The sequence below is a fragment of the Equus caballus genome, chromosome 7, assembly GCF_041296265.1.
Source record: "Equus caballus isolate H_3958 breed thoroughbred chromosome 7, TB-T2T, whole genome shotgun sequence".
In the NCBI taxonomy this organism is placed as follows: Eukaryota; Metazoa; Chordata; class Mammalia; order Perissodactyla; family Equidae; genus Equus; species Equus caballus.
Window position 1 is genome coordinate 47,564,842 of NC_091690.1, and position 17,044 is coordinate 47,581,885.

A 17,044-nucleotide genomic window follows, 5' to 3' on the forward strand; every position below is an offset into this window, starting at 1 on the left:
GCTTAAATATCACCCATCAGGGAGGTCTCCTCTGAACACAGAGCCATCACTTGCCATCCCTGCCCCGTCTCATTCTGGCTGTATTTCTTTCCCGAATTACTGCATCTTTATCCCTTATTTGTTCTTTCTATCCGTTCTTTGAGGGATGTGGCTCTGCTTGGTGCCTGCCCGGGGCCTGGCACACAGTCGGAACAAACACAGGCCCACAGATGTCAGTGGAGAAACACAAGGATGTCCACTTGATTCTGCAGGCAGAATGATCTTTCTTTCTTTTTTTTTTTTTGAGGAAGATTAGCCCTGAGCTAACATCTGCTGCCAATCCTCCTCTTTTTGCTGAGGAAGACTGGCCCTGATCTAACATCCATGCCCATCTTCTTCTACTTTATATGTGGGACGCCTACCACAGCATGGCCTGCCAAGCGGTGCCATGTCCGCACCCAGGATCCGAACCAGCGAACCCCCGGCCGCCCAAGCGGAACGTGCGCACTTCACCGCTGCGCCACGGGACCGGCGCCAGAATGATCTCTTTAAACAGCACATCACACATTCCCTGTTTAAAACCCCCATCCCATCAGTATCTATTACAATAATTTTTTTTCAAGGCACAGAATTGATGACCTACAGAATCACAGTTTCAAACAGTTCTGACTGAAATTTTAATACAATTTAATATAGAGCAAAAAAATCTTTCTATGGCCTCCCACTGTATTTAGAATCAAGTCCACCTCCCATCTGGCCAACAAGCTCCAGCCACACATGGCTATTTTCAACTTTCCAAATGCAACAAGTTCTCTGTTGCCTCTGGGAGTTTGCACATGCTGTTCCCCCTTCCTAGAACACTCTTCCCTCCCTTCTTCTACCACCTGCCAAACTCCTGCTGGTCTTTTCTCTTGGCTTCAAGGACCTCTTGTGGGAAGCCTTCTTTGACCCTACCCCCTGCTTATTCGGATGCCTTCCCTCTGCGCTCACCTCGCCTTATCACAGCCGACCGCCCTGGGTTGTAAATGCCTTCTTTCTGGTCCGTCTCCCCTCAGGAGGACTCTGTGAATGCCTGGGCCTGGCCCAGCTTGTGGAGCCCACCCACAGCATGACTGTCCCCCAATAAATGCCTGCTGAACATCACCCCAATGGACGGGTGAGGGAACCAGAGGCGCAGGGAGCAAAGGGGCAGCTGGTGGGGGACTTTTGGTATCACGGGTCAGGGGACCGGGCTCCGGGTGAAAGGGGTGGCCTGGCACTGGCCAGATGCAACACTTGGGAAAGTAGCTTAACACACGAGCCTGAACGTCATTATCTGTAAAACAAGTTGGCGATGAGTGGGACCCCCAAGAAGACACGTGGAGGGTGGAGAACGGGCTTTGGAGGGACCTGTGATCACTAATAGATGGACAGGTGACACTCTCGGAAGACAGGAGGAGCCCAGAGCTGAGCTGCGGGCCTGGGTGTGGGCCTTTGGGTTGGAGGGCCCCCTGCCACTCCTGCCCGCCCAGCCGCCCACCTGCCCCACTCACCGAGACGGTGGAGCTGGGTGTGTTGGTGCCATAGCCAGACGAAGGGAGCGAGGCCAGAGACCAGCGGCGTCCGTCCGCCCTGGAACCCAGCCGAGGTGCTCAGAGGCCGCCAGGCCCCCCCGCCCCCCACTCCTCGTGGTGTGGGGAAGCCACTGCCCACGGCCGGGACACGGCTGAGCAATGTCTGTGCTCTGAGACTCCTGGAGGCCCTCAGGGTCATGGAGGTGAGGAGGGCTTCAGTCTTCCCCACCCCCCCCAGGATCCTCCTCTCCTGTCAGCCTCATGCCAAACGAGCCCCCAGGGTGGACCCCGAGGAGGACCAGAAAAACCCACTCAAGGAGGTCACCCCAGGGGACCCTAAAAGCCTACCCCCAGAGGATGCCCCAAGAAAGCTCTCAGAGGTCGAGACCCCTTGGGTCTTCTCAAACACACAGACACACTGACACACGCTCCACGCCAGTACACTCACGTTCACACAGACACAGCCACTCTCATGGCCATACCCACTCACGCTAGTGTGAGCAGTGTGGTGGGGTTCACACACTGCCAGTCACACACATTCACTGTCCCATTCATGAACCCAAATATCATGCTTTCCTGCCTAACACAATCACACCTGACAATCCAGACAGCCAGGACTCACCCTCTGACACACACACACTCCCTCACACACACTCTACACTTTCACATTCCCACAGACACACATTGAAGGCGCCCTCATGCCCTCAGTCACCCATTGAAACTCTCACACAGCCACACGCTCATTCACACTCCTTCACACTCCCACGCAGACGACACACTCACGTGGAGACACACATGGAGCTGCATGCTCCCTCACATATTCACACACACTGACAACCCTACAGGCACACACTCACACATGTTCGCACCCCAATGCTGATGCACACCCCCACGGGCACCTGTGTAGGCTCGGGCTGCTCATGTATTCACAATCTCACCAACTCAGACGCACACGCATCCACACCAGCGCACAGAGTGCACACTTGCGTGGACACACGCTCCCCTGCACGGGACTCCTCCCTCGTCCCTCTCCTCGGGCCGGCCCTCCTCAGCCCAGTCGCCATGCCTGCCACTCCAGCAGGCGCGATCTTGGAGCCCTCTTCTGGCTCCCCACTGCCCTCAGCTGAATTCCACGGACAAGGAGGCCTTCCCCCACTCTCCCTAGGGAGCAGTCCTCTGTCCCCACTGTCCCCTTGACACCCACATCACAGTCTGCACCACCCTGGGGAGTGATTCGGCTCTCTGGCCTCCCGCCCCAGCTCAACTCCAAGGTTGGACACGGAGGGTCATTCGCCCTGTGTGCTCAGCTCCCAGCACACAGTAGGTATTCAGACGTTTTCAGGATGAATAAAGTTCAAAGAAAAAGAGGTCCGCCCCGAGCCGCTGGTGACTCCCAGAAGTTTCTCCAAAAAACCTTCGAGGAATCTCTGTGCCTCCTCCAATTCCGCCAAGGGCCCCAGAAAATTCGTTTAGGGACACTCCAGAAACCCGCAGGGTTCCCCGGAGGGAAACCCGAGATTCCTCCCTCTTGGCCCTCGAGAGATAGCCTTAGGCGCCCTCCCCCACGTCGGGGACCAAAAGTCCCTCCATGGGCACTGTGCAGTCTGCGCTTGCGCACCTCATCTCCGCTCCCCTGTCCTGTTGCTATGGAAACGCCTGGCCGGGAGAGCCGGGCTGGGGAGACTGAGACCCTGGGCCCAGCGCGCACGCGCTTTCCGCACCGCGGCAAAGGAAGCCCCGCCCCTTCCCTGATTCCGGATAGGTGGTTGGCCCCGCCTTCTTATAGGCCCCGCCCCTAAGGCTGGGGGCTTGTGCCCGCCGGAATGTTGGGGCACTCGGCGGGTCCCTCAGGCCCTGGCGCGGGTGCAATTAGGAGAGGAACAGATGGCGTCCCAGACGATGGGTGGGGAGGGTCCGGCCAGGGTTCTGGGGCCCAGGGGAGAGGGTCTCACCTTCGGGAGGAGGCAAACGAGAAGTGGGCGGGGGTGTTGGGGGAAAAGTTGCGGGGGCTGTCCAGGGGACTGCTACCTGTGGCAGAAAGAGGGAGATCTTTAGGCCTGGGGTGGGAGGCAAACCCATCAGGCCTCCTGATCCCCAAAGCAGGTTGCAAACAGCAATCCCACTCCTCTTTAGTCTAGGCCCACCCAAATTAGTTGGCCAAGCTCCTTAACTGTGCTCCGCAGCCCCCCCACCCCGCCTCCCTAAGGTGTTTGGGTTATCGAGCCAGCCCACACCCACTCCGGGCCTTCATCTGCGGTGGCCCCGCCCCCAGGTATGGCTCCTCCTTTTTGCCCCATCCCCTTTCCAATCTTGCTCCCCGTGGGCCTCCTCCCACCAATGCCCAGCAGGCTAAGGGTTGACCACGCCCTCACAAGGATGGTCCCGCCCCTTGTCCAATCTGGGCCCTCCTCTGTCCAGACTCGGCCCCCCTCCTGCGGCATGGGCACATCCCTCGCCTGTGGCCACACCCCTCGCCTGTGGCCACGCCCCTCTAGTCTGGTCCACACCCACCCCTGTCTCACCCAGGTGTCCCGGCAGTGGGGAGTGGGGTCGCGGCAGCGTGGGCGAAGTGCTGGTCAGGATGAGGCTTTTCCGGTTACTGGTACGGCAGCTGCGGGGAAGGTGAGGCAGGGGGCCGAGCTGGGCCGCGGCCCAGTGAGTTTGTGGCCCAACCAGCCTCCCTCCCATCTCAGATCCCCGCCTATCCCCAATCCGTGTGTGCCTGGACGTGCCCCCAGAGGACTGCCCAGAGGAGGAGACGGTGGAGACCTCCTAGAACTGTGTATGGGAGTGGATGCGCGTATGACATGTGTGTGCGAGACTACCGCTGTGGAGCATGTGACCTCGTAGGGCACAGTGTCAGTCATGAAGTGATAGACATGTTGTCTGTGTGACACCATTGGGGGTAACTGAGTGTGATACGCAGTGAGTTCAACACTGAGCATATCCTAGTGTGACATCATGTGTGACAGTCCCTGGGTTTGTCTTGTGTGATACAACCTGTGCCTTTGTGTGTCTATGTGACACAGTGTGTGGCGCCCCTTGCCCATGACTAGATGTGCCCCTGTGTGCTGTAACATGGGCACGATGCATGATTTCTGCTACCCGTGTCGGTATCTTAGTGTGGCGTTCTGAATCTGTGCGAGATGCTGTCCTGTGTCTATATGTGACACACCATGTGTGTCCATGAGTGGCATCTACTGTATGGGACTTTAACAGCTGGTGACACCAGGCATGTCTGAGCATGCCACCACGTGTGACATTTCCTGGATGAGTCTTGTGTGTGATAACGTGTGACATTGTGTGTTTCTCCGTCTCTGCAAGATTCCCTGTGTCCGTTTATTCTGGCATCTGTGTGACAAAGCATGTGACATGTTTAGATGATATGATGTGTTGTGACGTTGCGTACATGGATGTCACTGCCACACATGTGTCTGTGTGCATCTCGATGGCATAATCGTGTGTGTGGATCACCATGGGTATGACATTTCACTGGGTGTACACAACACTGTAGCTGTGGGTTTGCTTGTCTGTGTGCGACGCTGGGGTGCCCCTGTGTCTGTGTATGTCTCTCACCTATGGCTGCTGTATGTCTGGGTGTGCGTGGCGCCTCCGGTGTATCTGGGCCACTAGGGCTGTCGTGTGTGTATGTGTGTGTGACATCATGTCCTGTGTGACGCTGTGTGTCACTATTTTCCGTATGAGGCTGTGTTCCTGGGGGGGGAGGAGTTTGTGCTATAATAAAGCCCCCCCTTTCTCCCCTTCAGCATCCCAGCTTCCGAAGAGGGAGCCCCCAGCCCCTCCATTGCCCTCACCCCCCGCCGCAGTGACTGAGCACATCGGCGCGGCCGGAGCACGCGGCGTGGGGGTGGGGGGAGGCCAGGCTGCGGCTATTGTTCTGAGGGTGCCAAGCCCCCCACCCTCCCCTTCTTCCCCTACCCCCACCGGGCTGCCGAGCCCGCTGCACCAGCAGACAAAGGCGCCGCAACCCCCCACCCGGCGCAGCCCCCTCCCCCCGCGGCGGTCCTCTCCAGCGTGCAGTCTCCCAGCCCCGGCCTGCGCTGCCCCCAGTTCAGCCCCACCCCTGGCAGGAAGGCGCAGCGCGGGCACCTCTGGCGCATCTGGACCGGGTGCAGCATCCCGGGCCCCGCCCTGCCGCAGCGGCCAGGGGGGTCGCTTTTTTGGGGGGAGGGCCGGGTCAGGGTCTGAGGATCGGGGGTCTACCTCTTGGTGCGGCGGAACATACTGCCGCCAGGGAAGGAGGGCATCGAGAAATTGGAAAGCGCGGTCCAGAGAGAGTCAGACATGACCCGGCGGCGGCGACATGGTGGCAGGTGCGGCAGCGGCGGCGGCGGCGGCGCGGGGAGCGAGCGCGCGGGGCGGAGGCTGCAGCCGCAGCGGGCAGGGAGGGCGGGGGAGCGGGGGGCCGGGCGGCCGCCGCCCGCCGGGAGGGGGCGCTGCTGGACACCGCGCGCCTGGCCCCGCCCCCGCGCGCCCTGCGCCCCCGCCCCGGCCGGCCGGGAAGCGGCTGCCAGCCCCGCGGCTCTCCCCAGGGCTCACCTGCTGCTTTTCCGGGGCAAGGGCAGATCCTTCTGGAAGGCAAAAGGGCAAAAGGATGGAGGTCAGCGTGGACCATCAGCCGCCACCCGCGAGCCCCTGTCAGCCCCCTGGAGGAGCGGAAGTGGAGTGGGACCAGTTCCTCTTCACCATGGCCACCTGCACCCTTGGCCAGGCGCTGAGGACCAGGCTCCTTGGGGGAGGGGGTACCAGGGTGATTCCTCTCCCGACCCCCAGAGATCAGCACAAAGCCCCCTATTGGACTCCTGAGCTGGCATCTCAGTGTGTGTCTGTGCAAAAGAAACAGGACTCTTTATTTCAAAGATATTTCTTGAGCGCCTACTGTATGCCAGGCCCTGTGCTAGGCACTAGGGGCACAGCAGTGAATGAGACAAATAAAAACTCCTGCCTTTGGTGGACTAGCATTTAGAAGAGGGAAGCAGGGGCCGGCCTGGCGGCTCAGCGGTTAAATGCACACGTTCCGCTTTGGCGGCCCGGGGTTCATGGGTTCGGATCCCGGGTGCGGACACGGCACCACTTGGCAAGCCATGCTGTGGTAGGCATCCCACATATAAAGTAGAGGAAGATGGGCACGGATGCTAGCTCAGGGCCAGTCTTCCTCAGCAAGAAGAGGAGGATTGGTGGCGGATGTTGGCTCAGGGCTAATCTTCCTCAAAAAGAAAAAGAAGAAGAAGAGGGAAGCAGATAATAAACAAGATGAATGTAGAAGTGAATGAGATAATTTTAGACCACAATAAACATCATGAATAAAATTAAACAAGGTGATGTGATGGAAGGTGGCTAATAGGGGGACACAACGGTCAGAAAGGACTGCTCTGAGAAGGTGACTTTCATGTCTGTGTGTGTGAGGAAGATTGTTGCTAAGCTAACAGCTTGTGCCAATCTTCCTCTAGTTTAAGTGGGATGCCACCACAGTGACAAGCAGTGCTAGGTCCATGCCCGCGAACCCTGGGCCTCCAAAGTGGAATGCGTGAACTTAACCAGTATGCCGCCAGGCCAGCCCTTGGGGAGGTGACTTTTAAGATGATTGCTGAAAAATAAGAGCCAGCCATGGGAGGATCTGCGGGGAGAGCATTTCAGGTAGAGAACTGCAAAGGGCTGGAGGCAGGAGTGAACTTGGCATGCTCAGGCATGAAAGGTTGAATGAATGAATGAATGACTCCTCCACACCCCGACAGCTCTACCTCACTCCCAGCCAGGGTCACAGAGTTGGGGGGGCGGGGTACTGAGGGTGGCTCAAGACTGAGATTTGAAACGGGAATCAGGCGGCGGCTGGGTGGTCTTTTCCAATAATGTCAATGATGATAATTGATAGGTATTAACTTTGTGTCCACATCAGAACAAGGTGGTGTTCTATTTGTCAAGCACACAGGAAGTCACTACAGGGACCAGAAATTACGGAGGTCTGAGCCGTTTTCCAATGGCAACAGGGCAAGGGACGCCACCTTCCAGCCGGTTGTGTGTCCACAGGCTGAGGTGAGTAGGGCTGCAGGGGAAAGATTCAAGTGAGGGTTTTAAAAGCCCTTTTGTGGGGAGTCCAGCCACGGGAAAATGAGGAATGTTCTAGATCCGTTCTATGATCGCTGAAAGCAGAAAGCCCTGGGTTCAAATCCCAGCTTTCCCTTTTGGTAAATAACCTTCCCATCGTGCAGCCTCCTAGAGGATTCTGAGAGATGATGCAGATGCCTAGTAAGCTAGCATGTGCCTAGTACATAGTGAGCGCTCAGTAAATACTAAGTCATAGGAACAAGAGTTATTATGATTATGGATGGACATGCTGCATGACAGAGGATGGGCCAGAGGGACCTCTTACTCCCATGTCCAGAGCTTAGACGTATGGTCGGGATCAAAGGGCACACTGTCCAGATAGGCAGCCCTGCCCTCCCGAGTCAACGGTGACCGGAAATCCATACCAGGTTTTCCCCCTGTCTTTGCAGGAGCTGCTTGAATGAGCCACAGCTTGGACCAGCCGGCGGGGCTGCGCGACCCGCACTGGCCCAAACGAAATGGAAATCGGAACCTGGAGTTTGCGGCCACGGAGCCAGGGACTCCAGACCCAGGTACGCTCGGCCTCGAGGGTGAGCCCCTGGGGGACCTTTAAGCGCCACCGGAAGAAGGCCTCGAACCTAGTCCCATCTGCTAGAGCCCCTAAACATTCTAGGAGCGAAAAAAGGGGCAATATTGGAGCGGTGGAGGATTTGGATCCTTGGCGTCAGTGTAGACAGACGCCACCTCCATCCCCAGCTGCAGAGCCGCTCTGCCCGGGGAATTCTGCTTGTCCCGGGGATTAACGGACGGCGCTGCGGACAGGACACTCGAACTCAGGATGCTGTCCCATATATACGATCTCAGCTGCACACGGGGAACCCTCGGGCGCTCCGCGGCTGTGGGACAGTTTCTAAGGGGTTGCACCTGTGTGTAAGGGTGTATCCAGGCAGCGAAGTGGTTAACCCTGCCAGAAGGGACGAAGGTAGAGGCAGGACTCAGGCGGGGGTAGCCCGGCCAGCAGGACGCCTGGGGAAGGAAGGATGGGGGGCGGGGGGATGAGTGGGAGGATCCTGGGCTAGGGGCGGGGTCTTGCGCAGGAGACAGAAGTCCCGCGTGGCGCTGAGCCAATGGGAGTCGGCGCTGGCCCGGAGGGCGGGGACACACCCCATGCAGGCCACGCCCCTCCCCGCCCTCTTCCAGGGGACCCGACGGCGCGGACCCAGTCTGGCAGCTTGGCCTCTTGCTCTGGCTTTGCCGCAGCGCCTTCCGTTTTCTCAGAAACCCTTCTCCTAACCCAGCCCTGGGATAGAGAGGGAAGCCAAGGAAGACTTGAAGAGCCCAAGGCTCCTAGATGGGGCCATATGGGCTGTGTTTGAAGGCAAATGAGCTTTCCAACTCAGGTCTCGTTCTAGCATCATCCAGACGCCTGGAAGTCCTTCCTGCCGTCTGACACTGATTTTTCCTGCTGCACGGTCAGATCAGCCCCTTAGTCTCCATCTTCAAAGACGGTGAATTAGAGTCCAGAATTGGACGGGGTCCTGGGTGAGGGTTTCAATCCTACCCTTCTTTTCCCAAGCTTCAGGCTAGGAATGTAGCCTGAGTCTGGGCCACGTTAGGCTTTATCTAAACTCCTTCAGATTCCCTAGCTCGGGGCTGGGCTCCAAGGAGGCTCAGAAGGAGGAGACCCCAGGCAGGTCTTGGGGTGGAGTTTTGATCGGTTTCCCCTCTGGGGTCAGTTTGGGGGCAACACTGAACCCCGGTATTAACCCTTAGAAGCACACGCCGAGGACAGAAGAGGGCCCTTCTCAGCTTCAGAATCCCCACCCATCTCGCAGGTGGGAGTTCCCGACGCCCGGATTTGTCCCTCCTTCCCCACACTTCACAAGAGTCCTCAGTATCCCGCTCCATGCAGTGGACCCACGCCTCCCGCGCCTGCGCAGCCTGGAAACCAGCATCTTCTAAGGCTGCAAGGAGCTAAAAATCGCTCCCGCCCACCCACAAGCTGGGCTGGACTTGAGGATCGCGCGCGGGCTTGCGGGGAGGGGGGGTTGTAGTGGAGGGGGGCGGAATGCAGAGTGAGGAAGGAGGCCGCCTAGGCGCCGGTCCAATTAGAGCAGTAGGAAGAATCCTGGTGGCCAGGCAGGTGCATGGAGGTTGCAGGGAGTCCCTATGCCTCAAAAAGGGGCTCCTGGGGTGGTGAGGGGCGAGGCTGCAGCACAAACATGTTTACAGCTGCTCCGGGGCCGGCAGCCCCGAGGGGCGCGAGCCCTGGGGCAATAACTTTGCTCTGCGTCCCCTCACCCTCAGCCTGGCGGGGCGCCAGGGCGATGGCTTCGGCCCCAGCACCCTCCCCTTCCAGTGGTCCAGGCGCCCCTCAGGCTATCCTCGAGGGGGAGGGCTAGGCTGGGCTGCACCCCCTCCGCCAGCTCCCTGGATCCCCAGGCAGCGCCTGAGGGGCGGGGTCCCCAGCGCGGCGGGACGCGCGGCCACCGCGTTCCCCGCGGGGAGTGTCCCGAGGCCGAGGGAGGGGGAGCTGGACCGACCCTGGCGCAAGTTCTCCCGCCCCCTGCCGGGCTCCGCCCCAGGGCGCCGACCCCTCTTCTCCACCCGGGGCCGGGGCCGCCGTGTACCTGCAGCCTCCGGCGGCGGATCAGGCCCGAATCGTCCATGGCGGCGGCGGCGGCTTCGGCCCCGGGGAGGGAGGAGGGAGGCGGCGGCGGCGGCGGCAGCGGCGGCGGGAGGAGGGAGGAGGGAGGGAGGGAGAAGCCGCGGGGACCACGGCGGCGGCGGCGGCGGCGGCAGGGGGGGCGCTGGAGGGGGCGGAGCGAAGTTGGGCGGGCCCGGCGCCGTCACTGCGTCTGGGCGCCCAAGCCCGGCCTCGGCCAAGACTGCCCGCGCTGGGGGGGAGGGGGCAGGTGCGGGGAGGAGCCTCCAGATGCCCCCGATGGAGTCAAGCTACCAAGAGACCCCTGTCGGGAGAGAGAACCTAGGGGAGCGACATGCTCATGGGTAGACCCCCCCCACACCCAAGAAACACCCCAAGGGAGACATCCTCACTGAGATATATTCCCTCTGCGGACCCCACCCCCACCCCAGCTACCCCTTTAGTGAGACACATTCCCGCGGGGCGATAGTCTCCACGGGGAGGCCTTCTCCAGTCGGGAACTCTCCCCTCACCCTGAAAATCATTCCTAAGACTGATGGCCTCTGGGAGGTGATAATTCCTCTCAAAAGCCCCCTCCTCCAAAAGAAGAGACATTTCTGCAGAGAAAGATGCCCAAGGGTGACATGTTACGTGGGGAGCCTGTTGAAGGTACCCCTAATGAAAGGCCCCCTAAAAGCTGTATTGTCTGTGGGAAATTGTCCCCACCCATGAGACCCCCCCACATCCCAAAGAGATACACTCTTACAGAGTGACGTTTTCACGGAGGAGACCCGTCCCCACTCCAGAGGCCCCTTCAGAAAAACATCGACACGCGTAGTGTACCGACCCCTTCCCCAGCAGAGCCCCCTCAGGGAACGGGGCAGCCCCTCTGGCGACCCCCCCTCCCTCAGCGTCAGGATTAAGGAGCCAGGCCAGGCTGGGCTGTATTTATAGGAGCGATTAGCTGGTAGTTGGGGAGGGGGGCAGCAGAAGAGATTTTTACAACCCCCCCCCCCGCCGTGTTCCTACAGCTGAGGCCAAACCGCCCATGCTTCCCAGAGTTGGAGTGGAAAGCGTCGGAGACGTCCCCACTTCAAAGCTAGGCACTGGGGGGTAGGGTGGAGAGGGGACTTCCCAAGGGTCCCGGTTCCTAACTGGCCGGAAGGCCTTGGAGGGCGCGGTCACTGGACGGGAGCGACCCCTGCCGGCCACCGGGGGCGACGGCGAGGTCTAGGTCCGGTGTTTCCGGGCGCTTGTCTCCTCATCTCTGCGCCTTTGCCTGAGTTCTCTCTGCCGGCCTCTCTCGGCCTTTTTTGCAGGGTCGTGCTGCCACCTCGCTGCGTCCGTTCTTCGCACTTGTCTGTTCAAGGCCCAGACTCCGCTCCTCTCGCCGCTTCGCACGCCGGCGGCCGCGGGAGCTCTCCGTGGTGCTGATCTCGCGTGCTCCTGTCCGCGGTGCTGAAATCCGAGCGCGGGGTCAGCGGCTGAGGTCACGGGACGGGAAAGGCCGGCGGGTGGCACAGCCCAGAGGCTGGACGGATCTGACCCATGACCACCATGGACTACCCCAAGATGGACCGGGGGAAGGCTAGGCGCACTTGGTCTTGGTTGCTGAAGCCTCCAGGACGTTAATGGGTACCCACAGAGGGGCCCGGCGACAGTGCCTCCTTATTCGTTCATTTACTCGACTCGTATTGAGCACCTACTGTGTGTAAAGTCGTGTTTTGGGACCTGGAAGTACAGCACTGAAGAGACAGACAAAAACTCTGCACTGGCCTGGGAAGGGAGGGAGAGAGATTTGCAGTGGTGATCGTTGCTCACAAAAACACATATGCACACTCTACAAGCACAAGCACACACACGCACTCTGCAAATATACGTACAAACACGAACATCCGCACACACGCTCAGCAAACACAGGCTCATCGTCTCCTAGTCACTCTGCAAACACATACTCGGCAAAACACCCACTCTGCAAATACACACACTTACAAACATAGACTCAGCAAACGCAGACACACACAAACACATGTACACATAAGCTCACACTCTGCAAACACACACACATGCAAACACATACTTAGAAGACAGACATATAACACACAGTCAGCAAATGCATACACAAATAACACATAAAACACTCAATAAACACAAGCACACATGCATAGTTTCACAGAGAAGCTCAGTTACACACGAACTCTCATCCAACATACAGACACGTTATCCTCCCAACACAACACATGGACACATGGACACACACACACACTTCACATACCCGCTGCAGGGCTGCTTTTCTCATCAGACTCTCCCACTAGAATGTCAGCTCTGTGAACGTTGAGATTTTCATGTCTTGGTCTCTACTGCGTGCCCAGAACCTGGCACACAGTAGGTATTCAATAAATCTTTGTTGAATGAATGAATTGAGGAAATGTTCACAAGGGACACACATTCACAGATGCTGCAGAGGGACACACACACACACACACATTTCAGATGCAGATACATACCCTCTCCATACATGACAACACCTCTTTGTTCACTCATGGTCAACATTCATGGTCAACCACCTTTATCCATTGACTTATCCACAGCATTTTCCCAGAACACCCATCCTGATCCTACATCCCCCGTGCCCACATTTATTATCTGATTCTTACTCAACTGGACACACTTGCCTTGGGACACATTCAGGCCTCCTTACCCAGATTTTGAACACACATCCACACAACCAAGAGACACACATAAACATGCCCTCACACAACAAACACACACATACATGCTCAACACACACATGCAGCTACACAAACACACTGTCATCCAACACACACACACACACACTCACCACACACATACATACAGAGCTTAAGCCACAAGCTCAACATCAAGGCAAACACAAGGATATATACACACCAACCCCTGGTCCACGGCCTTTGGTCTGCTGGAGCAGGGGCAGGGCAGTGGGAAACCCCGCCCCTGCGTCAGGCCACGCCCCTTTTGGCTGCTGCTGTGTCCTGGACTTGACCCTGAGGTGTCCTGAGCAGCACCCTAGACCCCAGTCCAGCTAACAGGTGAGGGGTGGCCCGAGGGGGCAGAGTTGGGGGGGGAATTGTCTTGTCTCCCCAAACCCCCAGTTTCCCCTGCCCTGGGGGTTTTGGACCCCGGTGAGAGAACCCAAGTCCTGCCACGGCTGAGCTTGGCTCCGAAGGCCCAGCCCTAGGTGGCAGCCCCTAAGCCGATTGTGGGTCAAGAGAAGGTGACCATGATAAGGGCCAGCGGGGATCGAGAGGGAGGGAGGAGACTGGGCAGAAGAGAGGGAGGAATTACTGGACTGAAGAGGGAGATTGGAAGAGCTGGGTAGGTCCCCTGAGTTCTGGGGACAGAGGGGGTCACCTGAGAGCCGACAGGGTGAGAGATCTTGCTGGGTGTGAGGGGGGAGGGGGCACTTGGTCCTGGGCACTTGGGGAGGAGGGCACAAGAGTCTGATGGGGGGCTTCTGGGTCAAAGGTAGGCTTTGGTGGTCTCCTGGTATTTGAAGATCCCTGGGCATTCCTTCCTTATCAACTGCCCGTTCTCTGGTCTCCCTAGGCAAAGTCTCCTGGGTGTGCATCAGGAGGGTGCCACCCAGAGCTCCCAAAAAGGGGCTGCCGTACCTCACCCCATACCCTAGCTCACTCTTATCTCAGTTGGACATGGCCTGCAGGGGCCGCACTCGACCTAGGGGCCTGGCCTGGGCCCTGCGACTGACCCTGGCATGGATCCTGCTGGGAGCCTGTGGAAGGAGCCACCCATTCCCAGCTACGTCCCGGAGACATCATGGGCTGGTGGCCGATCTGGGCACAGGTCAGTTGCACCTGGCAGGTGAGCAGTCCAGACCCTGCCTAATCCCCAACACCCAGGAACCCCCACTCCACCACGTCAGTGCTAGAATTTCCTTATGAGAGGGGTTTAGGGGGACAGTAAAAGAGCACAGACCCTGGAGTGAGACTGCCTGTGTTCAAATTCCAACTCTGCCACTTCGTGGCAGTGTGACCCTGAGCAAGTCACTTAACCTCTCTGGGCCTCATGTGGGCCATTAAAAAGGAGGAGAAAGACTAGACCTACCTCATAGCCATGCTGTAAAAAGGTGTATGTAAGTGTATGAGCCCTCTACCACTACCAGGGACATAAGTGATAAGCTGATTATGACGAGCGAGTACTATTACTTGAAGCTGCATTTGCATTCCAAGAAAAGTGTCTTTACTTAAATTTTATGTTTTGGAGGACTGACATAACTGGGATCTTTCCTGTCCAGGCGACCCCCAGGCCTTGGTTCCCCAACCCTACCTGAGGATCCAAGACCCCAGCTCACAGGAGTCCCCTTCTCCACGGCCTTGTTGTCCCTCAGAGATGGACACACCAAAGGCATTGGGCCCTGGGATCATCCCAAGGCGCTGTGGGGAGCCGAACCCCGAGTGAGTACAGCACCTCCCACCCCAGCTTTTCCTCTTGTTTTTTGCTCCAGTTGCCCCTGCCAGGGTCCAGAGCCCCCACGCATCCTGACCCATCTGGGTCTCTCTCCCGATGTCCAGGTGCAAATCCTTCCTGGGACACCTCCAAATTGCCCTCCGCAGTCGCTTGCGCCTGCTGCAGTTGGGGGTCCGCCGGGGGCAGCCGCTCTGCGCAGAGCTCTGCGATGCCTGGTAGGAGAGGCGGGGCGCGAGGGCGTGGCCTATGTTTTGGGCGGGGCCGAAGGCGGGATCTGCAGCTGGCTCGTCCTTGTGTTTGAAGGGGCGTGGCCTGCCTCCAATAGGGCCAAGGTCTACAGGATGAGGCCTAGGGTTTAGAGGCTAGGCGGTAAGGGACGGGGGCTGTGGAGGCCCTGGCTTTTAAGATTGACAGTACGTAGGCGTGGCCTTCCATGGACCTGGGTTTTTTTGTAAGGGGCGGGGCCTCTTCATTGAAAAGAGAAGTTAAAAGTGTGGATGGAATGTAAGGGGCTGGCCTGGAATGCAGATGGTCTGAGGTCAGCGGGGATGAGTCCAGTTGTGAAAGGTCCCTGCGTACGTGTGAAGAGCATGGGGCGGGGTAAAATCTGAAGGATGGCGTTTGTAGAGGTGTGGTCCTAATAGGCGGGGCCTGGATCTGGGAAAGGACACACACTGGGCGAAGACTTGGAGAGCAGGAATCCCACTACAACGCGGCTGTGGGGCCCTTAGCCACCTTCCTCTCTCCACACACCACCTCCAGGTTTGCCACCTGCGAAAGTGCTATCGCCTGCGGCCGCACTTGGCTCCCATTCCCGGAAAAGAAGGGCTGCGAGCCGGACTGCACTATCTATGGGCAGGTGAGCATGGGACAGAGGGCACGGGGAAGAGACTGAGACCTCCCCTTACTATGTCCCGTCTTAACCCGCCTAAGTCCCAGAGTCCGGACTGGCACCCCAAGGCCCCCGCTCCCACCCTTTCCCCTTCCGCAGTCCAACCTCCCTAATGGGACAGGCCTGTAGCCTCCCTAAGGTCCACTGAGTCTCGATTTGCTTTCCCCAAGGGAAGCGTGCTCTAGGCCCATCCACAGGTTCCCCTGGAAGACCCAGAGGCCTGAGTCACCTTCCCGCTTCTGGCCCAGCCTTAATCTGGCTTTCTGCCACCCCGGCCCTGGGAACCCAGTAAGAACCACTCGCTCTCCCCAAGGCCCCGTCCCCACCCTGGCCCCGCCCCCAGGCTCCCCGGGGGACTCAGAGGCGGGAATCGCCCGCCGCAAGACCGCGCCCCGGCCCCGGTCTCCACCGGCGGTGGAACTCCCAGACTTTCCTCCCCAAGGCCACGCCCGCGAGCCCGCCCTCTGCCCGCCCCACACGGCCCCGCCCCCAGGATGCTGACTCCGCCCCCTTCTCCAGACATTCACTGACGGAGCCGACCTTTGCCGCTCGGTTCTGGGCTCCGCGCTGCCGGTGGCAGCTCCGGGCACCGCTCACTGTCTCAGCATCTCCATCTCGGGGCTTCCGCGTCCCGGACACGGACGGAGGGCCCGGGACACCGCCTTCCCGCGCCCCCGCCGCCCTCGCACCTGGATCCCGGACGCTGCGGGCAGCGGGAGCGGCAGCGGCAGCGGCGGCGGCGCCTAGAGGGCGCCTGGCCTCGGCTGGGAGCTGGTCCCTCCCCCCCCACCCGCCCACCCCGGCGGCCCTTTAGGACAGCCAGAGCGCCTCTCCTCCCCTCTCGGCCCTCTAGTTCCCAGAGTCCTGCCCCTCTTCCCTGGGGCCCCAGAGACTCGCCCCTCTCCAGATTATGAGGGAAATAACCCACCCAACTCTACTCATTTTCCCCCTCTCCCCACTGAATAAAGTCGCCAACTAGAGCACGTGATGTGGCTGCTTCTCGGGGAAACACGTGGGGAAGGGTAGTTGCCAGAAAGTGATAGGTGTCTCACTTCTAATCCTCAGGTCTTAGAGTTAGCGACTGATTCATACGAGCATGTAAATGATAGATGGCCTACACTCTGGAGCACTAGCCATAACTTGGAATATTCCGGTGTCACAAATAGGGGGGTTCTGCAGGGTCAGAAGAAGGGCTGACCGGCAGATGTGTTCTCCCGCTGTGTGCCACCGGGGCCGCCAAGAAGCCCTCTGACTTGTCTAGACCTCAAGACACCCTTTACGGCCTTCCCCTCTGAGTAAGCAGGCCCAGCGGTGTCTGGCACAAGGCTCCCTTCCTTCCTCCCATTCTCCCTCATCCCAATGCGGGCCCGAAGGCAGTGTGGACTGGACTCAGATTCAGGATTCGGGTTGTAAGCTCTCCTTTTAATTCTTCTCCTTGTCCACAGG

General features: G+C 58.9%; 2 protein-coding genes across 5 annotated transcripts in view; one reads left to right on the top strand and one right to left on the bottom strand.

The window, feature by feature from the left end:
• Positions 1 to 10,413, bottom strand: part of MAST1 (microtubule associated serine/threonine kinase 1) — a 27,032-nt gene extending 16,619 nt beyond the window's left edge. For 2 of the 4 annotated variants that reach the window (XM_023645304.2, XM_023645302.2), the window contains exons 1-4: positions 5,757 to 5,891; positions 4,055 to 4,143; positions 3,485 to 3,560; positions 1,512 to 1,590 (exon numbers count right to left, since the gene is read on the bottom strand). In XM_023645304.2, coding sequence (XP_023501072.1) covers positions 1,512 to 1,590; positions 3,485 to 3,560; positions 4,055 to 4,143; positions 5,757 to 5,839 — 327 coding nt within the window. In that variant the 5' untranslated portion in view covers positions 5,840 to 5,891. Of the gene's footprint in view, positions 1 to 1,511; positions 1,591 to 3,484; positions 3,561 to 4,054; positions 4,144 to 5,756; positions 5,892 to 6,092; positions 6,125 to 10,228 lie in introns of those variants that run through there. The other 2 variants (XM_023645305.2, XM_023645303.2) reach the window with 2 other exon arrangements.
• On the top strand, positions 5,745 to 16,578 carry RTBDN (retbindin). The gene is made up of 9 exons (XM_070273065.1): positions 5,745 to 5,866; positions 7,450 to 7,586; positions 8,048 to 8,170; positions 11,562 to 13,310; positions 13,828 to 14,082; positions 14,534 to 14,693; positions 14,811 to 14,921; positions 15,469 to 15,565; positions 16,118 to 16,578. The coding sequence occupies exons 5-9, from the start codon at positions 13,932 to 13,934 to the stop codon at positions 16,343 to 16,345; spliced, it is 747 nt and encodes a 248-aa protein (XP_070129166.1). The 5' UTR covers positions 5,745 to 5,866; positions 7,450 to 7,586; positions 8,048 to 8,170; positions 11,562 to 13,310; positions 13,828 to 13,931; the 3' UTR covers positions 16,346 to 16,578.
• The last annotated feature ends 466 nt before the right edge of the window (positions 16,579 to 17,044 follow it).

What these genes read in the sequence shown, in the direction of transcription:
- RTBDN (XM_070273065.1), top strand. Translation starts at nt 13,932, where the DNA reads ATGGCCTGCAGGGGCCGCACTCGACCTAGGGGCCTGGCCTGGGCCCTG. An exon ending in GCAGAGCTCTGCGATGCCTG is followed by an intron (nt 14,922 to 15,468) that starts GTAGGAGAGGCG and finishes CACCACCTCCAG; the next exon opens with GTTTGCCACCTGCGAAAGTG. An exon ending in ACTGCACTATCTATGGGCAG is followed by an intron (nt 15,566 to 16,117) that starts GTGAGCATGGGA and finishes CCCCTTCTCCAG; the next exon opens with ACATTCACTGACGGAGCCGA.